The sequence below is a fragment of the Pygocentrus nattereri genome, chromosome 5 (assembly GCF_015220715.1).
Source record: "Pygocentrus nattereri isolate fPygNat1 chromosome 5, fPygNat1.pri, whole genome shotgun sequence".
NCBI classification, from domain to species: Eukaryota; Metazoa; Chordata; class Actinopteri; order Characiformes; family Serrasalmidae; genus Pygocentrus; species Pygocentrus nattereri.
In genome coordinates, this window is record NC_051215.1 from 6,521,249 (window position 1) to 6,549,122 (window position 27,874).

At 41.2% G+C, this 27,874-nt stretch overlaps 1 protein-coding gene across 1 annotated transcript in view; it reads right to left on the bottom strand.

Annotated features, from left to right (window-relative positions):
* Positions 1-27,874, bottom strand: part of atrnl1a (attractin-like 1a) — a 383,555-nt gene that overhangs the window by 31,495 nt on the left and 324,186 nt on the right. Inside the window, exon 28 of the mRNA XM_037538727.1 lies at positions 53-167. Coding sequence (XP_037394624.1) covers positions 53-167 — 115 coding nt within the window. The remainder of the gene's footprint in view (positions 1-52; positions 168-27,874) is intronic.

Consider the following 27,874-nt stretch of genomic DNA (forward strand, 5'->3'; position numbering starts at 1 on the left):
TACTATTGAGAATACGACCACCAGGCTTCTAAAGGATCCTGTGGGATCTTACCAGACTGGCCAGGGGGAGGCACTCCAGAGTTCTCTCGGGGTAAGTTGACCAACACAGTCAGTACTGCAGCACGGCTACCTGAACATGGCTCGATGGCTATGGGGCCAGGCTCAGTCTGCAAGAGAGAGAAAGAGACAGAGAGAGATGGGTATTTAACTGAGCTCAGCTAAGACAGTTAAGCTGATTAACATAGAACTCTCAAGTTTGTAAGCTCAGCCTTATCAGCATTACAATGGAAACAAGTCCCATTTTACACCAAAGATATGCAAAAAGACAAAGTAAAGAGGTAAAACCTCACTTGCTCAGGTGACTATAGATAGCTTTCTATTCCAATGCTAATTTATGAGGCCAGCCTTGTCACCTAATATGCTAAGTGCTACATTAGTAGATGTGCTGCCACTGAATCTCATTGAGACTGGCTTTGCTGAATCTCCACCTCTTCCCATGGTGTTTGTGATCATCCAAGTGTCAATGTAACAGGATATTAAATAAATAAAAAAAAATTACATTATGTGCAGGGTTGTCCTCCGTCCTAAATAGTCACTGTCCATATATGATGTGCGGTCCAGTGGTAAAAGTAATGCCTTTTTGGAATCCAAAGAAGAAACTGAACTAGTTTCTCAGGTTTGGGGTCTCGTGCGAGGCATTTTTAGGTGAGAAGGAACTAAAGCTTTCTTGCATTTTTTTCAAAGGCATCAGACATTAATATAGTCTGGGGCTACCCACTGGCCTTCTGTGGCCACTAGTGAAGGCTGGTAGAGAGTGTAGAGAGTAGGTTTGTTACGACCCCTGGTCGTGATTTACCTCTTGTGTGCCTCGTGCTGACATTTTGTGTTTCCCCTGTTTGTGTCCTCTTATGTGCAGGCACATGATTGGCCACAAGGGGCACACTAATGCATAAGAGGTCACCAAACCACCATGTTGGGAGACAGGGTTCAGTGTTCTCTCCCCTTTGACATGACCCAGAAGAACACCTATCCAGATCAGATTGGCACTCTTTGCTTTGTATTGCTTGTAAAATTCATGAAAGCTTTGTTAGATTCTGTGAAAGTCTTTGTGAACATTGGGAAAGTAGGGGACGAGTGCTGTTTTGTTTTTACGGTCTCTCCCGGTTTTAAAGCAGGGAGAGAAAGTAGCCCTTTGTATTTTAGTTTCATTTTGTTTTCAGGTTTTATCACGTAGTTCTGTAATCATTAGTAATTTGTTATTCTGGCATAAGCTCATCCCTAAAGCCATCAGCTCAACTTGTGTGTTTGAGCTTTTGAAGTAAATAAATCTGCCATTTTCTGACTTCCATGATGTCTGGTGTTTGGTCTAGCAGCAGGTCTGGGGAGAGAGCCCACACTCATTTTCTGCTACAGCCTGACCCTATACTGGGTCATAATACGGTTCAAACAAATTACAAGAAATATTCTTTGTAGAATCAGGATAAATCACACTGTATCGAAAGAATGCTCAACCCTCTATCAAACGAGGCTTAAGCAGCAGTTTCTAATCACATTAAATTGCCACAATGTGACCTGAAGATAAGGGCAATGATAGAGTTAAACAACTAGAAGGGAAATTTGTGAACAAACTTCAGCTTGGCTAAACAAAGACACTGCTGAAATCCCAGATGGTTGCTAAGCTGTTGCTAGGTCATTGCTGCACAATCCAAGGTGGTTGCTAAGGTGCTGCTAGGACACTGCGATGGTATCCTAGGTGGCTCATACTGTATTGCTAAAGACTCCCAGGTGGTTGCTAAGGTATTACTAGACCATTGCTATGGTAACCCATATGGTTCCTAAGGTGTTGCTAGGCCATTGCTATGGTATCCTAGGTGGTTCCTAAGGTGTTGCTATGGTATTGCAAGTGGTTGCTAATATCTATTTGCATACTCCTGCTAATGTGTGTGAGACTGTTTGTAATGTCTACAAGTGGCAGATTGAGAGATCTTCGTGACATCATTTGTGGCAGCTAGCATAAAATTTTTTAAACATTCATTTACTATGAAAAAATATAAATGTGTTAGAATAAATTCTGCACAAAAGCATACATGCAACTGGTCTCAAAAGCACAAGTGCAGCATTCTCATGTGGTCCCTACAGATATGCAGTTTTATGGTTCTAGTTTATGGTATGTGAAAACACAGAATAATAAAAACAAGAACGATAAGCTGACTTTGTCAAGCCTACATATTTTAAAATAGTTTAAAGTTCTGTAATATAAACTGCAGTAGTAAGTCTACCCAAAAAAAAAACTAAAAAGATCTGATACTTTTCAGTCTGTTTAATGTGTAGCAGACTGCAAAGACAAGACATTTTAGCACACCAAACATAATTCTAAAACTGAAAACTCGTTCAATAAACACCTCATCAAAAATCAAACCATTATAAAGACACTGTCAGCTCCCTGTATACAGTCACAGTGTAGGGGTGTTGTTGAACACTGTTGTCAGTCTGCCAGGATACAGTAACTCAGTGGACATCCGTTACTATTAGCCAGGGACTGAGACATTGTCTTCATCCTCCATCACATCAGCCCCCTGAACATCAGAAAATGGACCCATAGTGGACCATGCATTCTGACTGGCAGCCACTGAGGGAGCCTCCGAAGCAATACAAATGGAGATGGATGGCATGGCTAAACCCTGCACGAGGCTTGGGCTCTCCTTGTGCAACGTCCATTCCGCTCAAGCTTCATCACACCAACATGCTCCCAGGCAGACCCCTCGTTTATATCCATACACACCAGGCTTGACAAAATCCAATCCCCAGAGTGATCCCGTCCCAGCCGTGTACCTGCAGGCCAAGCACTCAGACTGGCCTCTGAACTGAGTAACATCTCTGCCTTTAATCACTGTCTCTGCTGTGCTGTACTCCATAGGGACACAGCGATGAATCAAATTTCTGGATCGATAATGATAACCAATAATTATACAACAGTTAGTCCCAGTCTAAATACATTCAAGATGTTATATCTAATAACATCATAACTGACTTATTCTGTGGAACCGTGGAACATCGGTTTCTAAGAAATTCATAAGATTCATAAAAAACGCAGCGGCAGATACTGATACTGGTCATTTTAATTTGGTTCACATTATAATCCACATATGAACATTTTTAGCAAATGGCTTGATTGGGAGCATTGGGAGTCTTGCCCAAGACTAATTCAATGGCTAATTCAATACCATAGTTACAATACCCTTGTTAGCATTAGCTTCACGAGAACGCCTCACCTACTTTACACACAACTGCCCAGTTTCGCCTCACATACACTTATTTAGAGAATAAATGACTACCTTAGTTCCCACCACAAGCTAACAGTAACTTAAAGAAAAGGTTAAATCACGTAAAGTTTAGAGAACAAATTCACAAATCTGAGCGAGTGAAGTCAAGTGACTGGTGCAGGAATGACACAGATAGAATCTTTGGATGTTAGTCTGTTTTTCTTGGCTATAACAATGATATACAAGAATATCTAACAATTTATCATTCAACACAGATTTGTTTTTGTGCTTTGAATTATGACAAAAACTGTGGGTTGTAATATCAGACTGATAATAATTACATTTTTCCATTTAGTAGCAAATAATATACCGGCCACTGATATGTCACGCAACCCCACTGCACTGTTTGGCCTGCTGTAGACTGCTCCACTGCATTCCCCTCTGCTAAATACACATGCACTTCTTGTGCTTTCTTATTAAAACCAGAGGCCGCTGTCAGTCTGTCACCAAAAACAATTCATTTTCCTCAACACAATTTGTTTCCGTCAAAGATGATGAATGTTATACTTCAGCACACATGCATATATGGACATACGCGCATTACAGGAGCCTTCAGCCTTCACCATCAAAGTGGCTTTGATCCTTGCTGAGAATGATTTAGAATTTTGACAGGATGCCAAACCTTTTCTCTTGATTACTCTGTGTGTGTTTGGCTGCCTCTTTTCTGCTTAATCTCACAACAAAAGCATGTCAGGACCTCATCAGAAGGTGCAGGGACACAAACGAGCAACCAGGCTGACGGGTTTGTAATTGAGGGTGCACAGTCACTTAACTACACCGATCAGCATGGGCTGTAACAGGCCTGAAAAGGCGGGGTTTTAAAATAGCCGTATCCAGAGCTAGACCAGACAGTTTATTCCTCTATACTTTGATTATTACAAAATTTTAGTCTGGCAAGTTAATAAAGCAGTGTGTTATGTACAGTGTGGGATGTTGTTTGAAAGCATAGAAAGACATTCGTTTTGGACTGCTGATTACTTTACCGTATTATTTTGTATGCTTTATTTTATTTGTGTGTGACAATGACGGCTGTTATTGGTGCGATGCGATATTTTAACTGGCGTCATCCTGTCAGCTTAGGCTGGGCGTACTCTACATGACATCTTAACAGATTTCTAAAACAGACAGCATCTCAAACATTTGTCACAGAACTTCTTTTCTTTGTGAAGGCGCTCACACTAGACAACAAGACAAAGAGAGAAAAACACACAAAACATAATCAAAGCTCAAACTCCCAGATCTCCTCTGGAAATCATGACACAAAAATAGCCAAATATACTGGACTAGACCTGTTTAAACATTTGACACATGAACATTTTAAACTTTCAGTCTCTAACCACCTCAGTTCAGCCTGTAACTGCTTTATTTGATCTTACTTAGTTTTTAATATGACTTTTGATATGTTTTAGCCATGGCTTAGCTATTGTTTTTACGTTTGTACTTTTGTACTTTCATCTCTTTACTTTTTATTATTCTTTTTATTTTATTAGTATATTTATTATTTATTTATTGCCAATTTATTGTCTTACATCCATTTCTTTTATTTCATTAATTAATGAATAATTATAGCATTTGATATTTTTTTTTACTTTACAACTTCTCAAAACCTGATTCCTGTTTTAAATAAAGGATGATTGATTGATTGATTGATTGATTGATTGATCTGATAGATTTGATAATACCAGAGGGCCACTAAAGATTGACTCTGGATGATGATAATGAATCAGGCCCATTTGAAGCTCTATTGATAATGAGGAACACAATCATGGTGGGTGTAGCACAATGTTGCTCTCCATGACTTTTGTGGATTTTTTTCATGGAGGCCTTCTGTTGACCAATGAGGCTGCTGAAACCTTTCCATTTATTGTCTGCATCGGTTTCACGTTAATGATATGTATACGAGGGTCAGTTAGGGGAGTCATTAGATAATATGTAAATAAGGGGTTAGAGTACAGCTGGTTCCATGCAGCTGAAGTCAGTTCATTGACTGTGTTCAAACCTTTGTTTGAACAAAAAAACATGCAGTAATAAGTAGTTTAAATAGCTTAACTGAACTCAAGTACATACTCTGAATAAAACATGCAAAGCAAAAATTTAGTTTAAATGAACTAAAGCAACTTTTTTACATTATTTAAACCTTAAAAACATCAAATCGACCTCTACCCTGTCCTGTTTTTTTTACTACAGTGTAGTACTTTGTACCTCAAGTTTGGGTACACAGCTTTGATGAATAAGGGCCAATGTAATATTTAACAATGTGTTAGCCCAGCTCTAATAGATGTTTGAAACATTTATCCATTTTGGTTTTTGGCCTGTCTGTACCCCTGCTTTAGTTTTTATTTCCCACCTACTTTTATTACCTTAAATTTTTAATCTGGTGTGCTAGACTCACTTATGTGGCAGTGAGGTCCCCCAAGGTCCAGCATCACAACAATGCATTATGCATCCTCAAGTTTTTTCTAATACTAAAAAGTTTTGGGTCATACTAAAACTTGTGTTCAAAGGCATAAATTGATAAATAAACCCAGCCGGGGCCAGACAGAGAACATAAGCTTTACATCATTCCTGTAGTAATTTGGCAGGGACTTTCCTAAGGAATGTATTACGAAGGTCTGTTGGTCAACATCAGTTCTGGGTCCAGCTGAGGACAGGTACAGATTCAAAACTCAGTTTGTTGTGTCTGGTCAACTTCAGAATTAAAGCTCTAACTTCTGCCAAAGCCAAATGAACTACAGCACAATGCCACACACTCCAGTGTGCAGGCCATGCTTCACATCCCTTCAAACAATTACCATTCCAAGGGATACATATGTTTACAAAGATATTTTCCTTGTAATAACACCATGTACTAAGTGCAGCAGTACCACCTTCCCACCCACTGACTGGCCCATGGGACGCTGCTGTGGTCAAGCCGAGCTCCAGCGTGCTGCCATATCGAGCAGGTCAGCTCTTGCTGGCTCCGCTGTGTTCTCGAGTAGGAGGCTTAGGGCCAATCTGACTAAAGGGAGCTGTTGGATAACCGCAGGGGTCAGAGGGGAGGACGGTGTTTACTGCAGTTTCTGCCTGTGGTTTCCGCAGGGAAACAGACTCTTTAGTTCGGTGGTTGCTGAATGTTTGACCTCAGCTCTCTCTAATCAATGTGTTGTCGGGGAAGGACTGTAGATTCAGTAAGCTGGACAGAAGCAGAGTGCATGACATTCTGTCAGTTCCATCTTCCTTCTTACTCTTCTTCTTGACAACTAAGATATTGTTGTGTAATGTTGACATAAAAGGCAAAAATGGGGCTATTTCTGACTTTAACCCCTTAAAATCCCATGTTTATTACGTACTAAGGGTTATTATTCAGTAACTACAGGGATTTTAATGCAAACTGGCTGAGCTATTCTTAGGTCATAGAATTTTATAATTAAACTTTGGGCATGCAGGTGGGCCCTGGACCATTTAAGGGGCTAACTTTAATAATAAGCAAGTGCACAAACACATAAAAGTATACTTTACACTTCAGTCGCCATTTATTCAATGCAAATCAATAATAGATATTTCCACAGCAATCTGAATATGCTGACTCAGAAACTACTGCGAGCATCCAATAGTAAAGGCAACATGGAGCTCCTTTTATACAGTGATAAGAAACACGCTAGCACACAAAAAGCTCCAATTCCACATGCATGGGCATGCATGCTTACCAACTACTCTGGAGGCAGATTCTAATGAGTTGAAGAGGGCAAAGAGAAAGTAGCTCAAAGTATCGCTAGCAACGTCTTCAGATTTGGTTAACGGAAAAAAAGAAAAAAGAAGTGCATGGCAAAGTAAACAAAAACAGAAGACACAAGAAAGGGAAAAGTAAAAGACCAAGAGCAAGAGAGCATGAAGCTCTACTGTGGGGGACAAGTAAAGGCACTATAATGAGGCTAAAATCACAGATCAAAATAACCCCTTTCAAAAAGGGACAATTATGAAAAAAACACAGAGAAACAGGAAGGCTTACTCTTTGCAAGCGGTGAAAAAAGACCACAGAGAACACATTATGCTCATACAATACCCAACTAATAAGTTGCTTTTGTGGCAATAGCACTGGCAACATCTCTGCCTGTCTCTAACTGCTATGGTTAATAGGTTTGAGTGCTGAAGCGCACCAGCTAATTACAGGGTGTGCCACCCATGTTTGTGGCATGTTGCAGAGCGACAAGAGATGATAAATCTATCTCAGAGGAAATAGGCCGCATTTAATCGCTTAAACATTCAAACAAGGGCTTTTAAATGAACTCGCCATAAAGCTGCAGTCTCCCTGGGAGCTTTTATCGAAATGTAATGGCCATTAGCTTCGCTCTCGATTAAAACCGGGATGAACATTTTCATGTTTTGTAATCAAACAGGTGTTTAAGCAGCTTTGTGCTGAAATAACAGTGATGTAAAGATTCAAGAGCTTTACTCTCATATGCACAGCAGAACAGGCAGTTACACTATACAATGAAATTCTTACTTTGCTGTTCCTCCATTTACAAAATATAATCTTAAGAGAAAAAAGAAAATATGAGCATAACTCTAAAAACAGTAGTAAAAAGTAAAAATAAAAATGTACTGTTTAAAATTTGAAATAAAATTAAAGTTACACGTGCGTATGTGCAAATGTGCAAATATGTAGAGCAGCTGGTCATAAAGTGCATCAAGTAACAGATGTAAACAGCATTGTTCTAACAGCAGCAGTTCAGTGTAGGTAAGGTGCAGTTGTTGAGTGCAAGGTTATACCAGTTCAGACTGGGAGGGGGGAAGAGGTAGTAAGTGAGGTATTCACCAGCCTGATGGCCTATGAATAAAAACTGTTGGTCAGTCTTGTAGTCCTGGACTTCACACTCCTGTAACGTCTGTCTGAAGGTAGGAGTGTGAAGACTCTGTGCTGGGGGTGTGTACTGTCTCTGATGATGTTGTGGGCCCCCCTGATGACCTTGGCATGATAAATGTCCAGTAGTGAGGGGAAGGCTGCTCCTGAGATGGACTATGCAGTTTTGATCACACACTGGAGAGCCTTTCTGTCCTGAGCAGTGCAGTTTCCACCGCTGTCTCGTCCCCCACCGGTGATCAGTCCAACGACTGTAGTATCATCAGCAAACTTGACGATGCTGGTGTTGTTCTGGGAGGCTACACAGTCATAAGTGAAGAGTGTGAACAGAAGGGGGCTCAGCACACAGCCCTGGGGGACCCCTGTGCTCACTGCTCTTGTGCTGGATGTGCGGCTGCCGACTCCGACTGACTGGGGTCTATCTGTTAGAAAGTTCAGCACCCAGTTACAGAGGGCAGGTGTCAGTCTGAGGGCGAGGAGCTTTTCTGAGTTTGTGTGGGATGACCATGTTAAATGCAGAGTTGTAGTCGATGAAGAGCATTCTGACATATGTGTCCTTGCCCTCCAGGTGTGTGAGGGCTGTGTGAAGGGCTGTGTTCACTGCGTCGTCTGTGGACCTATTCTGATAGTATGCAAACTGAAGAGGGTCTATAGCGTTTGGAAAGGTCTCCTGCACGTGAGTCATGACTATTCTCTCGAAGCACTTCATCACAATTGGGGTGAGTGCAACAGGGCGTTAGTCATTTAGGCAGGTCACAATGCTTTTCTTTGGGAGAGGTACAATAGTGGTGGACCAATGGCAGAATGGCACAAAAGCTTGCACAAATTGAATATGTCCACAAACACGTCAGCCAGTTCTGATGAGCAAAGCCTGGGTGCACACCCAGGGATGTTGTCTGGGCCGGCTTCTCTCCATGGGTTTATTCTCTTCAAGGTCCTACACATATCCACAGATGTCACAGTGAATGATGTGTTCTGTGTGGCCATAATGTCTCTCAGTCGGCCAGGGTTGAGGGCCTCGAAGCGTGCATAAAACTCATCCAGCTCATCAGGTAGTGTAGTGTGGCTGGTTGTGACCACCCTGCTCATCTGTTGGTAGTGGGTGATGTGCTGTAGTCCTTACCACATGCACTGGGAGTCCGTGGTGGTGTAGTAGCCTTCCAACTTCAGCCTATACTGTCTCTTGGCCTCTCTGATAGATCTACGCAGGTCATATCTGGAGCTTTTGTAATCTTCAATGTTGCCTGAGAGAAGTGCAGCATGGTGGGCACATAGCATGGACTGCACTTCACTGTTTATCCAGGGTTTCTGGTTGGGGTATTTTCTGCAACGCCTTGTAGGGACAATGCTTTCAATGCAGCTGCTGGTTTAGCCTGTTACCCCAGAAGCATAGTCCTCTAGATCAACAGTACAGTCCTCATTCATAGCAGCAGTTCTGAACACATCCCAGTCTGTACTGTCAAAGCAGTCCTGAAGCACTAAGTCAGTTTCTTCATTCCAAACTTTGATAGTCTTACTCACTGGAAGTTTTGCAGTTCAACAAATCCCAGGCACTGCAGACATTTCACTAATTTCCTACTCACTAACTGCATGTTAATGACAAAAAATTGCCAGTTTAAGTGAAGTTTAGGTGAGGCTGGGACTCTCTACTCTTCAGTGAAATGATGTTTATCCATCAGTTTCATGTTAGCAGGATTAGATGCTTGGACAAACAGCTCATCGAGTTTACGACAGTGGAATATTATTTCCCTCAGGAACCAGATGATGGACAAAGTCTCCCAGAAAAGTAGTTAATACAACCAGTCCCTCAAACAAGAGTGACTGATATAAAATGCACAGTGCATGCATGCTATCAGTCTAAATTTGTGATCCACTCCTACTCTTCACCTGTTACTCCCCGTGCTGAGTGAGATGGAGAGAGAGAGAGCGAGAGAGAGAGAGTGTCCGTGGAGGGCCTGTGGTTTCTCTTGGGTATAGCACTAATCTCTTTAAAAGCTTTCATTACCAGTCCCGCCGAGGCTGCTGCAGACTGTTCCTCCACGCAAGATGGGCAGCCCACACGTATTTGTACATTTTATTTTAATCCCCTTTAATAGGTATATTATTAAAATGACACCTCCAAGATGAAGGGCATTTTGAATAGAGTGATGGAGCCTCATGGCAGTTTCACTCATGGTGTTAAAGAAGAGCTGGAGTGCATCAGACAGACTGAGCTGCTCCAAATTAATCAGTCTAAGTAGCAAAGCGGATAAATCAGGAGGAAGAGGAGGGTGAAATGCCCAGAGGGGGTGGCGGACACAGTGCTAAGCAGAGGGCTGAGGCCTGCAGGCCTGCTAAGAAACGAGGGTCTGAGGAGCTAAAAATTCCAACTGTTAACATTAGCCGGTATCATTTTACATGGACAGAAATTATACGAATACCATTAGTATTTTATGTAAAACAGTGACTGTACTGACTAAGATGACCGTCAGTTGTGAATTCAGTCAAATATGACTCAGTTGCCCAAAATGGTTACTTTGGAGAAGGAAAAATCTTCTTAACTTTGAAGATAATTAGCACTAATTTTTTTCCCCCCAAGTAATTTTGGAGAATTTCTAATTTTGGAACACGTCCATTCATCATGACATTTTGACACACTGTAAAAGGCAGCTGGCATAATTAAGGTGGCATCAGAGATGGAGCTTCATGGCATTTTGTTGTTTGTTTCTGTGCTTTTGGCTCACTGAGATGCTTCATGGCTTTAGAAAGTATCCCAGCATTATGTTGTTTGTTTCCAGATATTTATTAGCTCTTATTTTCATCAGTTCTCTATTATTGTGTTGTGACATGTTATTCTCATGCTATAGGTCAACATAAGGATGTAGAATGATATGGCAAACCATTGTGACCACTTGCCACATATGTTGTTGATCCTTGATGTGCCTCCAAAACAGCCTGAACTTGCCAAGGGATGGACTCTACAAAACCGCTGAAGCTGCCATGTGGTATCTGGCACCAAGACGTTATCAGGAGATGCTTTAACTCCTGTCAGTTGTGAGCTGGACTGGACCTGTTGATGCTCAATGGTGATTTGAGAATTTTGAGGCCAGGGCAACACCTTTAACTCTCCATCATGTCCCTCAGACCACGCCTGAACAAAGTGTGTAGTGTGGCAAGGTGCATCATCCTCCTGAAAGAGGCCTCTGCCCTCAGAGACTACCTGCGGTATATCTACCATCACTGAAAATTCAGCTTAAGACCACTTGATACAATGGTCTTAATGCCCAGCAAGTTACAAATGACTTTGACCAGTCAGCCTTGTTGTTGCCCCAGGACACTTGCTCATGTTGAGAAACTACTGAGACTAGACTTGATCTTCTGAGTCAGATTACTGCTTGGACTCATATTCCTTAAACTGCAAGGTTCAAGGAATTAATTTCAGTAAAGTCTTACCCTCATCATTTCCTCCCTTATTTCTCTTCACACCCAGGATGTGTCTGAGCCGCTCCTGAGGTACTTTTGGCTTGCTGAGATGCCTCCTGAATTTTGAATGTGTTTCCTCCAACATGAACCACAATATGAACCACAATCAATCTTACATTGGACCTAGCATTCACAGGCTTTTCCATCCAGAGCCTAAGGGTAGCCTCAGCAGCCTCCCACAGAAAGTGGCTGTAAAACAGAGGGTGCTTTAAAGCGCAGCAGTGGCCAAATGTGGCAATAAGTGGAGGTGATAAGTGTTAAGACTGTATACAGACAGGGGTGTGGTGGGGAGGGATGAGGATTCTGAACATCCCAGAACTTTTCAACCTATCTTCTGCTTCTGTAATACATAGTCAGTTACCATGGACAACTGTATCTTTGCCTGTATTTGCAGAAGAACAAAAATGACAAGATCATTATGTACCATAGAGTAAGACGCCCATTGCCAAGTACTCACTTAGTGATTCATAGCCTGGGTCTGGTGTTATCCCAGCTGAGAGCTATCTCTCTGGCCAATCTTAGTCTTACTAAACTGTGTGCACTGGTTAGCTAAGGGTTCTGTTCAGCTGATGACAACAGCTAAATGTGCAAATGTGGGGCATGGAATTTGAAGAAACCATAATAATGATCAAAGCACTTTTACTGATGATGTTACGCCATATACAGAAATGGTGCTCTACTGGAGGAACGCCAGGCTAAATCTGTAAAGCAGGAAAGCAGGATAAGTAGAAAGCTGGCGAAATTCAGATTCATACTACGCCAAGACACCCACAGTTTCAGAGAAAAAGCACAACAGTGCCCTTTTCACTCTGTGACACCAAACGTAAATGATTGCTATTCACAGAGAGCGTTGTGTATGTGTCTTTCATCAGCAAGCTGGCTACATTAATATATTCCTACACAATGGTGAGGAGATTAGCACTGGCACAGCTCACTTTTTAATATAAAGCAAGCCTGGCTGGGGTACAAATGAATCACCTACTCCACTGCCATTACCACACTCTGTACTGCAGGGGAAAAATACATGCAATTTCTCTTACATTCCCACACTGACATTTGTTTATGTGCACAATAAACAAATACATACACATAACTTGCCCCGGGGGGTGCAAAAGCATGCACTCCACCCTCAAGGCCAGATGTACTAAGCCTTTAGGGCCTATTTCAGACACACTCTACCCACACATTATGTGCAGGTGCACAAGACCAAATGTGGGATTTCTCTTCCTAATATGTTTTTTTCTGCCCTTTAACACACACTGTAACTTTTTTCACTTTATCAAATGTTTTACCCAACTTTTTACTAAAATTTACCATGTAAGCCTTCAATTAGCAGTGTATGCTCAAAATAGAATTTTTCATGCAAATGCCTGGCAAATATTCATGGCACAGCAACACAACCATTTAAAAGCTAGACTAAAGTAATAGATTATAAGCATTTAAAGACACGATCAATTAATGATAAAAGCCATTTGACAACTTGACTAGTATGAGGATGAGTTTGTGTGTGTTCTTGCTATCTATGCAGACGTGAAAAATCATGAGCGGTAAAAAATATTCAGAAACTGCAGTGGGTTTCCATCGTTCCTTGTATAAATTTTTTTACTAAAATACAAGTGCAGTTGTTATGGAGATGTTACATTCATTGAGTTCAACAACCACATTACTACAAGTCACATACAAGTAAGGTCATTTATTTGTTGAAAAAGGTCAAAAGGTCATTGTGTAAAAATTTTGATCTATTATAAACAAAGGAAATTCCAAAGAAAAGACTGTCCATCTTTTGTGTTCTACTGGCTCCATGTTGTTTGGACCCCAATGATTGCCACTTGTGATGTAATTTATAGTCGATTAGCTCTCATAGCATTGCAGTCTGTAGAAATGTATGTGTTTCACATCAATTTCAGACACAAGCTGAGATAGAAGCTGGCTGTCTTGGTTGACAACAGTGATACTTTACAGATGTTAACACTTGATCGTTCAAAAGCTTTTAAAGAAAGAAATCTGAATAAGTGAAAATTAAACCAACTTCACCAATCACGAAACGTGGCTCTTTTCATGTGAGGGTAACAATATTTTAGCCCTGATCAGGTGATAAAAAATCAATACCATATCAGTAAGTTGGCAATAGACCACTGCTGTGGTGTGTCTGAGGGGTGGGAGATTCTCAGTATGAATTCACACTAGCTGGGTACGTTTGGGCAGTTGTGGACTGGAGGTTAGGGAGCTGGCCCTGCGACCAGAAGGTTGTCGGTTTGATCCCCAGCACTGAAAGTCCATGACTGAGGTGACCTTGAGCAAGACACTTAACCCCCAATTGCTCCACAGGTGCTGTGGATAGGGCTGCCCACCGCTCTGGGCAAGTGTGCTCACTGGCCCCTAGTGTGTGTGTATTTGGTGTTTCACTTCATGAATGGGTTAAATGTGGAGGTGGGATTTAAAAAGTAATTTATCTTATGCCAACACTTAACATATCACAAAGTGTTAAACACTGCAATAGAAGTGTATTGTGGCTCAAATACATTGATCTTGCGTCACTAATGTTTCTAATGATTCCCACCTCACTATCTAGCAAGTACCAGCAGGATTACCATGTATACCCATGTACCCATGCATTTCTAATGCTCCCTCAGTGAGAGAAAGAGAGAGAGAAGTGTGAAACAAGGTGTTTTAGAATCTATAATCCCTCTGCTGATATGCATACGAATAGAAGAGCATCAAAGGAAATCGTTACCCAGAATTCCAAACTGACTGAAGTGAAGAGAGAGGCGAGAGGCAGAGTGAGACAGAAACGTTAAAGATAGACAAAAACAGACGTAATGCTTAAACACTAGAGAGAAATCACTAAAACATCCCCCAAAATCATCCAAAGAAAATTCCGTTTACTGCCAGAGAACAGTTTATGTTACGTGTGCCTGTGATGTTTGAGGGAGAGTAAGAGAGAGAGAGAGAGAGAGAGAGAGAGAAAGAGTAGAGAGAAAGAGAGAAAGAGAGTGAGAGAATGCGAAAGGAGGGCACAAATTTAATACTGATTTTCAAACTTTGTTCCTTCCAGATAGATCCAGTCTAACCACTTTCACTAGAAAACTCCTTGATTCTACAAAACTGCAAATAATTATGTTGTTTCATGTAATTTGCTGTATCAATTCAACTCAAAGATAAGAAGAAGATCAGTGTCTTCAACCCATTCTTTTCAGTTACCAAACATTTTAAGCAAAACAAAGGAGCAGGTTTCCTAAAAGAGGTGCTAATTACTGTCAGTTGCCTAACACTGTGCTTGTGGGGGTGGCCAATATAGCAGTTTACCTACTAAGAACTTACACCGATCAGGCATAACATTATGACCACGTCCTTGTTTCTACGCTTATTGTCCATTTTATCAGCTCCACTTACTGTATAGCTGCACTTTGTAGTTCTACCTTTACAGACTGTAGTCCATCTGTTTCTCTGATACTTTGTTAGTGGTCAGGAACCCTTTGTAAGTTCATTGACTTTGGCTAATCTTTAGCTTTTGGTTTCACTACATCAATAAAGTTTCTATCTATCTATCTATCTATCTATCTATCTATCTATCTATCTATCTATCTATCTATCTATCTATCTATCTATCTATCTATCTATCTATCTATCTATCTATCTATCTATCTATCCATCTACTGGCAAAATATATTGGCTACCTCAGGATTGACTGGCTGCTAACTCACTCATCATAGCCCCGCTGATGTTAAGCTGAATTTTTTAGGTGTTGCGCCACACATGACAAAGCAGAGGATGACCTAATCTGTTTGGTGTTTGTTAAAAGCTGTGTTTGCTGGGACCCAACAGTCAGGTCAGCTTGGATGTTGCCATGCCAACCACAGAGACAACAGACATTGGTGGAGTGACTTCGCTTGCAGAAGTTTGCAAGATCAAAGTCATTTTGCTGCCTAAAAAAACACATTTGATGTGTCAGTGCATCTATAATGCGATTGCTGCCTTTTTCAGTAACTGACACTGAATACATGTATCTTTTTTGCATCCTGATTACGAAACACCATAATATATTCCTTTAATACCCAACCCTGGCAAACTACTGATATTTTTGTATGTTTCTACACGGCTTGAGTTCCGTCTGCTGCATATAGGTTTTTAGGATTTATTTAGGAGCTGAATATTGTAAACAGCATGTCACTGCATTAATATGGATAGAGTGCTGCTGCTGGGGTTTGTAGGCTGCATGGGAGAGTGAAGAGCCAGAGGAAATTTCAATTATGAGCACTCACTTGCGCGCATGTGATGAGTGTGCATGTTTTCGTGTGTGTGTATGTTGTCGGTGAGCCAGTGTAAGACTACTTAGACTCTAGGAAAGTGTCTGTGTTTTCACAGGGTGGACAATATAACACAAACAACATATAAAAGACCGTAAAAACAGTTTTACCTTTATGTCTAGTACAGCAGCTGCAAAGATGAGTCATATTTGATTAAGTGCTGATTAGTAGCATGTGTAATCTGCAAAAGAGGTCTGGCAGTCTCTGAAGAGTTTTCACAAATACTTGTTATCTTCATAAAACTGAAATTTTTGGCTGTTAAAAAACAGGACATGGTGGCACATAATATGGTTATGAAAAAAAAGCTTTATGGACTGATGAGTGCTGTTTTCCTACATCTGCAAGTGTTTACAAAGAGCAGTCAAAGAATTCCTTCAGCCCACAATGTCTGTAGCAAAGTGTGGTGAGTTGTTAGCTCTGATGACTGTTCTGTGTGGTTGAATGTTGGAATACGAGACCATTTCACAGGATCAGGTGCCTCCCACGTTGCGAACATTTTCCTTCATTCCAAGACAATAATCTCTCCAGACACACTATTAAATGGATTCAAGACTGGTTTCATGAACACCAGGATGAAGTCAAACATCTTCCACGGTCTTCCCAATCACCAGGTCTAAACATTGTTGAATATTTACAGAGCATGTACAATTGACCAAGGGCACCCAAACTTTTCCAAGCAAATGTACAGGATGTTCTGGAACACAAAGTGTAAAGCAGATTTCTGCTTCATTCAACCCTCAAAAAAGCAAATTTCAAAATGACCAGTGTTGGGATGATTACTTGAGAAATGTAATCAGTTTCTGACTCCATGACCCAATGTAATCAGCAGTTAGATTACTTTTAAGCCCTGACTGCTTCTGCTTTACTTTTGGACCACTTGGACCACAGATCACACTGGTTTATTTGTTTTCATTGTTAAACTGGCTTCCTGAAGTTCAAATGATCTCAACATCCAGCCTTAATATCTCCACGCCCTTGTTTTCATCTCACAAGTAGTTATCATTCATAGTGACACAGTTATTATGCAGTTTATGGGAACTCTCAGAAAATTAAAATTTAACAGACTGAATTATTGATGTTGCCTAGTCAAAAGTGTACCTCTCAAAAACAGCAGTCTTTAAACAAGCAGCTGCAATTTCACATACCATTTCAAACATACCCTACTCTGACTGCCAGTAGGGGAGAGTGGGGCCAACCTGTTTGGTTTTTGCTTAATAATTTTCCAAATATTTGAGCAAAATAAATCATTTCTGTACAAGCAATCTACACACATCTGCTACAAATTAAAACAGTGTTTGTTTCCAGCACTTAACACCTCCAAACTGCAAACTATTCATATGGATTCATATGGAAGGAATTTATATGGAGGCTGAATTCATATGGAAGGAATATGTACTTCATTCATTGCTTTAGTGAAGAGCCTTATTTATGTTAAAACTAAACCCCATCGTGTGGAGGCTGTACTTAAGCATGACTCACTCTCACTGTCAGTTATTAACAGGTTTCAAAACAATGCTACATTACAGCCACCGAGAGGATGAAAAAAAAATATACAGTCAAGAATTTGTGACCTAAACACACAACAAACCTGAAAAATATGTATAATGAAAAATGCCACTTCTACGGTACAATAAGTGTCTTCTGGGTGAATCTTGAGAAATTGTTCCACAAAAAGTTGCCATGGGAACACAAGAACATGACTAAGAGCACACTGTGCTGGAATCTGTTTAACTGCATAGTACATACACTAACCGGCCACTTTATTAGGTGTTCAATCGCTTGTTAACACAAAAGGCTAATCAGCCAATCACACGGCCACAACTCACTGCATTTAAGCATGTAGAGGTGGTCAAGACAACTTGCTGAAGTGCAGACCGAGCATCAGAACGGGGAAGAAAGGGGATTTAAGGGACTTTGAACGTGGCGTGGTTGTTGGGGCCAGACGGGCTGGTCTGATTATTTCAGAAACTGCTGATCTACTGGGATTTTCACACACAGCCATCTCTAGGGTTTACAGAGAACGGTCCGAAAAAGAGGAAATATCCAGTGAGCGGTCAGTTGTGTGGACAAAAATGCCTTGTTGATGTGAGAGGTCAGAGGAGAATGGGCAGACTGGTTCCAGATGATAGAAAGGCAACAGGAACTCAAATAACCAACCAGAATCTCTGAGGAACGTTTCCAACACCTTGTTGAAAGTGTGCCATGAAGAATTGAGGCAGTTCTGAAGGCAAAAGGGGGTCGAACCTTTTACTAGCAAGGTGTACCCAATTAAGTGAGTGTACATTACATTTTAAGCCAAGTTAGTCTTGGCCTGTTCACCCCTACACTGTTAGAATTAAAGGTCCTGTGCAGGTGCATTTTTATTCATCAAGGTACAAGCAGTGTAAATGTGTCCTCAAAGGTACAGCAGTGGTTTTAAGGTCCAACTGTGCACCTTAAGTAAGTTTTTGTCAGAGGAAAAGTATGCATCTGTACATTTTCATACACTTAAGTCTTAAAACAGAACAAGCCTGTAGACGAGACGGCTTGCATGGAGTGAGTACAACTTAGCAAATATCCTTTCAATGGATTATGGTACAATTATGTTCCCTGACTAAAGGTACTGAGATGTACCTTTGAGGGGACTACCCCAGTGATAAGAGGCATACTGCCCCAGTAACAGTTTATACCTTAACAGGTCATGTTGTGCTATTTGTTGTGAAGGAAAGTTCTGGATTAACTGTTATTTACACATAGAAACAACTGAAATTGTGAGTGTGCCTATAGTGCCATATGTCAGCAAGACGCACATGCACATTAAGGGAAGTCAGGATTCTGCACGACACTAACAAACAGGCCTGTGTTTTCTGTGAATTTATTTCGTGTCTGTTTCTGCTTAAGGCAATATACAGCCCTTTATTCCATTGTTGTTTGTTATTTGATTTTATGATTGACTCGTGAAACTGTAAAACAAGGCAATTTCTTGATTTTTCCACTGTCAATAACAGAGCCATAAACAAGAACTGACCCATTTCCCGTTTTTCAATACTGGAATTGTGATGAAAATCGAAAGGAACAAAAGGTACACAGACCCCAAAGCAACTGGTTGATCGTGTCTCAAAAAAGATGAGAACAATCATGAAGATAAAGGTTTTTACTGCAGTAAAAAATGTTATGCTATCTGTTCTGGCTTGTAGTTTGACAGCAAGAAGCAGTCGATCTGGAGTCTGTCTACTGAAGAAGTTTTAACTTAAACACTTTCAGCTTCACAAAACTTGAACACAGATGCAGTTAACTCAGTGGTTAATGACTTTCTCTGTTAATCCATGTTTAGATCCTCAGGCTGTGATTTATCCTTATGCGCATGGATATGAGTGATATAAGTGTGATATTAATGATGATTAGCCAATCACATGAAACATGGATAACCAAATGAGGAAAAAGAAATCATATTACCTAAATATGTAAAAAGGGATGCATTTATAATGGTACAAAGCATCACTGCCACCAGTCGCAGATCCAACTAAGCATCAGAAATGCGGAGAAAGTTACCTGTAATTGAAACTGCATTTCACTAAAACCTCAAACAAGCATCCAATCATCAGCAACACAGTTATAAATGTAGAGAATGCAGACAGTTTATGGTTATTTTCCTTAGATATGGTTTAATTTTCTAGTACATCATCTAGTAAGACAGAGGTCCCCAAAAAATCCTGCTTAGAGCCCATAAAAAGCCGGCGCCATCAATTTAGCATCTAAAGATTCATCACCGTTCAGTGAATGAACCATTGCCCTGTGTCTGCCTGACCAAACGGCCTTGACCTTCTGCCCCTTCCCTGTCAATCTTCAGGAAAAACCTTTGCCGTTATTCATCTGGAAAGAAGACAAAGAGCTTTCTGTTTTACCAAGTCATGCTTCAGGCATGCAGCTAAGTTGAAGTCAAGTAGAATCCAGGGAACAATGGCTGAAGAAAAGCTTCACCATCTGCGTAATGATACTGTCTAAGCAGCAGCAGGTAGCGTAATCAGACAGAGGCCGTGAGAGCCTGCCGGCGTGTTTGCCCTACAGCGGCTGGCACATTTACTCACACAACTGTCAGTGTCCCGGGAAAGGCATCAGGCTGAGTGCGCGCGCGTGTTCATGCTGACTCGGCCTGACACGGAGCACAAGATGCTGGAACTGATTAGAAGCTGAGAGGGAGAACACAGCGAAAGAGGAGAATCTGAGGGAAAACAGGTTAACTGGGATAAGTCTGCGGCCATGCGCGCCGCGTCAGGAACGCTCTCGCTGTGTGTCTTTCATTTCTGCTCGGTAGCTGCAGTCAGGCTCGCTGCCATGCCTCTTAGCCAAGGTGATGTGAGCCGGTTCTGTGGTGATCCTACAGAATTCACACAGACATAACAGGACTTAAAGGAGTCAACTCCTACATTATTCATGTCCACTTGTGACATTTGTGTGGGTTTGTGTGGAAAAACAGTCATGAGTTTTCCATCCTCTATCCAGTATCCAGGATTACACATTTTTGTTAGTGTGCCTGACCTTTGTTCTCATTGGCTGTCCTGGATTTGTGCCTTATTCAACAAACAGTTTGGGATGAAATGCTCCTTACAGGACCCATTTCATGGAAAACTCTATTTCCCTCACTTTTTTAAATAAATGAGGTTGAAGTAATGCGCATGTTCCATATGTGGAAACTCAGCTGCATAAACATAGTTTTAAACTCACTGTTTCAGTGATGCCATGAGAACCAACCCATTTGCTTATATTCACCTATTCGGCCTGCAGCACTTTAACCCCGCCCATTCACGCTGAAGTCATAAGCTGGGGTGCACAACTCCAGTCCTAGAGGGCCGGTGTCCAGCACAGTTTGGTGATTTACCTACTAGAACACAAATGAATGCATTTATCTGTTCATTGGCAGGTTCAGTGGGTTTGTTTAAGGAGGAAAATCTCCAAAACTGTACTGGACACCAGCCTTTCAGGACCGGAGTTGTGCACCCCTGTTACAAGCAGTGTTTTACCTCTGAGTGTTTTTCGAATGAGCCGTAAACCAATGCAGCCAATCAGAACAGAGCTCATTTATCTCTGTAAGGGGTAAAGATGGGTGGGATGATGGTCATATAATAATGAGTTATGACCCTTTCTTTCAGAGCCCGACTGGTGATATCCCATATAAATAAAAATAATACATAGCCACGACTTAGTAAGGTGTGAGAACGAGATAATTAAGTTGTGGACATGACTTAGTAACTCATGGGAACGAGATCCTAATGTCAGACTACAACTAGGTAAGGCGTGAGAATGAGATAATTAAGGCTTGACCACAGCTTAATAAGGCATGATCTTTGTTTCCATGCCTTATTATGCTGTGGCCATGACTTATTAAAGAGTGGGAATGAGATAATTAAGCCTTCACAACAGCTTTATTAAGCTTGATCCTTGTTTCCATGCCTTACTAAGCTGTGGTCACGACTTATTTTTATTAATACGGTATGCCACCAGAAGGGCTTCGTACAAGTGTTATAAGTGGACCTCAAGGAAACAAATAATGTACAAGAAATGCAGAAATGAGGTCTTTAAAACATCAGCGCCATCATAAAAGCAGTGTGTTCAAAATGGGCAGTTTGCAGCTTGTTTCCATATGTGGGAAATGAATGGTTTGACCATGGCAGATGCAGGACAGGGTGTCAGATCATTCACTGAATGGTGAAACTCCGAAATTCAGTCATTCTCTTTACAGTCATTAACACTGTAAAAGTTATGCAATTAACTTTAATGTCTTGGTACAATGAATACCACAAAAACAAAAGCCAGCAAACAAAATGTTACCGTTAGCTAAAGAAACTGTTTTGCCTTCGCAAGAAAGTTTATTTTTACTGCATTTAATGTGCTCATGTGTCACACAGTGTTGGACTGGTTTCAAATTTTCATACTCAGGCTGTGTCCGAATCTGACGGCAGCTGTCTCGATGTTTTGCTGCCCGTGCTGTAGGCAGTGTTTTATACACACGTTCGATTCGGGCATGACTGGGTGCCTTTCTGCCTCAGAATACTGTCTGTGTAGGGAAAGCTTATTACCTCAGTCTGTTCCCACCCACATTTAGATCAAATTTTCTTATGTTTGTATGATTATGAAATCACATCTGGTCCTGTGAGACCAGTCAGAGATTTGTTTAATAAATATACATAATTTATTAAACATACTTAAATTTCGTTCTGGATAGAAACAAAGGTCTGTGGAATTTTTTATCCCAGTCCTGTTTGCAAGATTTCATCCCGCTCCCATAGAAATTGCATCATTTGTTCTTCTCAGGCTTGCCTTCATTTAGTTGTATTGTTGTGTATTGGCCTTTCTTAAGAGTACTTTCCACAGCCGTGACTTTCCCATTTCTGCGACTGTCTAAAGGCTCTGCTCTCTCTGTAGCCTAGAAGAAAGCTATTCACATGACTGGTTGCTTGACAACTATTTAAAATGAGTTCTTTCATTTTGGGGCATTTTGTTGCGTCATACTATTAATGTATGTAATCTTACACATGTAAGTTACAGATGCCGTCATGCCCTATACTGTACCTGCTTCCAAAGACTCAGTCTCCCAGAACTCCCTAGGACATCATGTGACTACCACACACTCAGATGACTCTGTTCCCTGCACAGATGTAATTTTAATCACATGATGGTCGCATCACCTGAGTACTGATATGCCTCACATGTTCTTTGTAATGATTGTCTGTGTGTGATGCAGTGCAGCAGTGTGGTGATGACTTGCTTCGCTTCTTGCCCACTATTCAATGACAAGTTTCGATGCAGGGGTGTGGTCACGCAGTACAGTGCAGACAGTGTGGGGCAGTCGTGGGCTGGAGGTTAGAGAACCAGCCCTGTGACCGGAAGGTCGCCGTTCGATCCCCTCGGCTGACAGTCTGTGACTGAAGTGCCTTTGAGCAACCACCAATTGCTCCCCAGGCACCGTGGATAAGGCTGTCCACCGCTCTGGGCAAGAGTGCTCACTGCCCCCTAGTGTGTGTGTTCACTAGTGTGCATGTATGTGGGTGTTTCACTGCATGGATGGGTTAAATGTGGAGATCTAATTCTACAATGTGCAAACACAGTTGGCAAAATGGTTCTAAATTCTTTCATTCTTCACATAGCCATGCCCCTACAAAGCTAAAACAGTGCCAAGGAACTCTGGGAGATGTATTAATAACGTTGTGTAGGTTCTGGAACAAAACTGTTGAATATGTTAGAACCATTTCTCAAAATGTCGTCATTCTTGTGCTGATCGTTTATTTCCAGGGCTGAAAATGAATTATGACGGTATGATAGCATGACTGGATCTTTTTAAGTGTGGGCAATATTGCAAAAAATTAAACATAATGATAACTGAAAAGCTGCGTGGGTTTCCTCCGGGTTCTCCGGTTTCCTCCCACAGTCCAAAGACATGCAGTCAGGTCAATTGGACATGCTAAATTGCCCCTGGGTGTGAGTGTGTGAGTGACTGTCTGTGTCTGTGTGTCTGCCCTGTGATGGACTGGCGACCTGTCCAGGGTGTATCGTGCCTTTCGCCCGGAGACTGCTGGGATAGGCTCCAGCACCCCCCCGCGACCCTGACGGAGAAGCGGCTTAGAAAATGGATGGATGGATGGATGGATAACTGAAAAGTGTGAACAATCTGGACTGAAAAAAATCTGCCTTTAAAATAGCAGCACCACATTTAAAAAAAAAAAAAAAAGCTTATAGAATAAACATTTTAAGAAGGAGCAGAAGGAAACGGGTAAAAATGACACAATGGTATAATGACCTCTAATCAGCTGCCAGTTACTGTGAAGCCTATGCAGTCACTACACATTGCTGGTTGTAGTTTCAGCCTCTCTATAAGGGATCTATCAGCTCCACTTACCATATAGTTGCATTCTGTAGTTCTACAATTACAGACTGTAGTCCATCTGTTTCTCTGCGCTGTGTGCTACTTTGACCCTCTTGTTCAGTGGCCAGGACCCCCACGATGCAGGTACTATTTGGGTGCTGGATTGTTCTCAGCACTGCAGTAATTCTCAGCACAGTGGTGCTGTGTTAGTGTGTGTTGTGCTGGTCTGAGTGGATCAGACACAGCAGGGCTGCTGGCGTTTTCAAACACTGTCCACTCCCTGTCCACTCTATTAGACACTCCTACCTTGTCAGTCCACCTTGTAGATGTAGTCAGAGACGGTAGCTCATCTGCTGCTGCACAGTTTGTGGTGGTCATCCTCTAGTCCTTCATCAGTGGTCACAGGACGCTGCCCACAGGACACTGATGGCTGGATATTTCTCAGTCCAGCAGAGACACTGAGGTGTTTAAAAACTCCAGCAGCACTGCTGAGTCTAATCCACTCAGACCAGCACAACACACACTAACACACCACCACCATGTCAGTGTTACTGCAATGCTGAGAATGATCCACCACCCAAGTAGTACCTGCTCTGTGAGGCTCCATGGGGGTCCTGACCACTGAAGAACAGGGTAACAAGGTATCAGAGAAACAGATGGACTACAGTCTGTAACTGTAGAACTACAAAGTGCAGCTATACAGTAAGTGGAGCTGATAAAATGGACAATGAGCGTAGAAACAAGGAGACGGTCATAATATTTTGCCTGATCGGTGTAAATCGTCATAAGCTACAATTCTACATTTACTCCAGCCGCGTTAACCTCACCCTATCCCCCCGCACGCTGCACTGCAGATGTCTCTGCAAGCTTTTAGTGGAGCGTGAAGCTGCGACAGTGCTTCTTCAGACGGATTCATTAGCCACGGCAGATTTTTTAAAAAAATGTCTACCTTGCCACAGTGACTTGCTTCTAAATTTCCATTTCAATTGCAGGCTGGGAGAGAGAGCAAGAGTGACAGTGAGGGAGAGAGGGAGTGAGAGAGAGCATGCAATCCTATTATTGAGAGGGGCAGCTTCAACAGTCCTCAACAGCGACAAATTAATCATCTCTCTAATGCCTGGCGAACGCCCCGACTTCTTTAATTCAAAAGGCAGAGTGTATCTTTAGCTCTCAACTGCTGTTAACACTGAAGATGGATGTGTTTTCCGGACCTCAGATGTGGGCCAGTCACAGCTGGGTGGGTGGGCAAATAAATAAATAAATAAATAAATAAATAAAACACAGATCCAACAACATGAAATGCTACAAAGCCCATCATTTCTGAAAATGTTTGCTCCAAGTTCAGTATCGATTTTGTTTTTTGTTTTATATTTTTGCTCTCTTTGAGAGAGGAGCTATTGATTAGAGGGCTGAAGAGAAACACAGCGGGCCAGTCGTCATTAAGAAATAAGGGAAAGTCTTAATAGAAAAGGAGATATTAACCAGACGAGCTAGCTTCGATTTATCAGTGCAGAAAGTTATAGCCATGGAACCAGCTGCATCAAAGCTTTGGGTGACTTCAGCAAATAAAATGGCTTTTGCCAATTATAGAGGAGAACGCAGATTTCAGGTCTTTGCAATGTGCTGGAGAGACATCTGTTAGCTCTGAGCAGTCTGATTACATGCTGCTCCATGAAGAAATGCAGCTCATTTGTCCAAGTGCTTGGAGGTATTTGTAGTAAAAGCTGCCAAAACGTTTGTAGTGCTGCATCTGTATTAGAGCTCTTGTTTCTGTTTATCAGAAGAATCAAAATCAGCCTGGCCGAGTCACTGAAAATCACTGGCAGTGAGTGCGTTTGCACGTGGTGAGCAGTTAGATCCCACTGATTTGAGGTAAATGTGTCCCGAAGTCTAGAAATCCGCCTGTGACATTAAGAGTAAATTCAGTTGGACAAACCAAAATTGTGTAAATTCAGATGGACAAACCAAAATATATCCTGAAGCAGCAAAGGGTATGGCTTTAAAAGAAACATATAACAATATATCCTTTTTGGTCAAAAGTGCAGATTGGGGACGAGGGCTGGGGTTCATCCCTTCCAAATACTGAAGGGGACATGTCCTCCTCAACCCCTTAAAATCTACGCCTACGGCAGTAATCATTATCTATTTGGCAATTATCCAAAGTGGTCACGTAAACAGCATACTCGGATTTCTCCGATTGGATTAAAGCTGTTATCAGATTTCAATGAATCCAATAAAGAGATCTGGATCTTAGCTTAGTAATCAGGTTTTTCAGCTCTGTATACCATTCCTCTGTCTTTCGTTTTTCTACATCTGCTCAACTGTGCAAGAGAACCGGGCAGAGAACAGTTGGTTGGGAAACAGTAAACACTAAATATTTGTTTCAAGGCTACAATAATGAAATGCCAACAAATGACCACACTGTGTGGAATCTGGACCCATAAACTCCCAAATATTTACCAGTAAATGGACATTATTTTGGAAAACGGCAGCAAGATGTTTGAGAAAGAAAGAAATCTGATTATTGACCGATTCATGTAGACCTGGAGTTTTCTCATTATCAGACTACTGACGTGCCTGTAAATGTGATGAAAGAATTGTTGCCAAAACAGTACACTTATGAGATTATATGTAAATGCATCTAATGTAATAAGTCCAAGTTGTTTCAAAATGTGCCTTTCTATACAGTTCATATATGGAAACCAAGAGGCAAGAACAGCATGTTTTAAATTGATTGTAACTTCGAGGTCTGCTGTGAAAATTTAGTGGCCCACACTGGTGAGATTTTAAAAGGCTAAAAATTCCACTTACAGGCAGTAACAACTGATAAAATTCATACTCCACTAGTTTGTTTCCAAAATAAGAGACACTGAGCTGGATTTTATTGGAGTTTTGTTGGACCACCCCACACATCTTTACGTATTAACATTACACGCAGCAGGTTCAAGAAGATGGCCCGGCTTAATGTTTAGGACTCTAATGCATAACTGAAATATTGTACTAATGAAGATATGATGACAGTAAGAGATAATACACTCACAATCATCAGATTTTTGCCAATACTAGTAAAATTGTGTATATATACATTGCTTGGGCACTAGCACTTACATAAATCTGCCTATTCCTCCTTTAGCACTTTAGCTCCACTCATTCATGCTGGTGTGATCAGTGTTTCAACCTGGACTGCTTTTTGAATGAAGCATAATAGTGAGCAGCCAATCAGGACAGAGCTCATTTACATATATTAGTCTTAGCAGTACAGTACAATGGTTTCATTGTAAGGGATGAAGAAAAGGTGGGAAATGGTCATGTATACATTTTTTTTAGCAGATAAATCCATAAATATTGTAAGTGGGAAAAAAAATTACATTTAACCTCCTTTATGAAATAAATTATGTCAATTATTTGGCAGGTCCAAACTTTTGCCTTTTGTTTCTACCTGCATCTTCTGATCAGAGCCCGCCGGAAGACGCTGGCTGAGTGACTGTGTTTGGGCTGTGTAAGTCTTGCAGGACCCCTCCTGGGTTTTGACCTAAGACTCTAAAACCTCCACAAACGAAAGCAGAAGCATTAAGCTCTGCTAATCTCCCACACAGACATGACAGGAGTCCCGGCATGTTCAAACAGATTGGGCCGTAATGTGAGTTTAATTTACTCTGACAAAATCGGTAGGAAAGAGACGTGAGAGTGTAAGTGAAAATGAAATGCGTGTGAAAATTAAAAAGGGAAGAAAATGCGGTTATATGCTACACTTGAATTGCCAAAAAAGCCACAGTTTACTCACAGCATGTCAGTAAGAAAAGATGAGTTACTTTTGTATTGTATCTGCCAAAGTTGTTTAGCAACTGTGATGATTACTTGAATCAACTTAGTTACTCAGTAAGAAATGAAGTAAATAAATATGTTTTGATGATGGTGCATATTTTAAACTCCCTTACGGCCGCCTGTTACAGAAAGAAACGGTGCTCCATTTATTATAAAGGCTATGCATTTATTATCACATTAGGTTATTTAGGTTATTTTCAATCATTATATAAACATGTCATTTTAAATGGAGAATCTCCATTCAGCATGCTGTGAAGACCAGGACTAGGCTTAATCC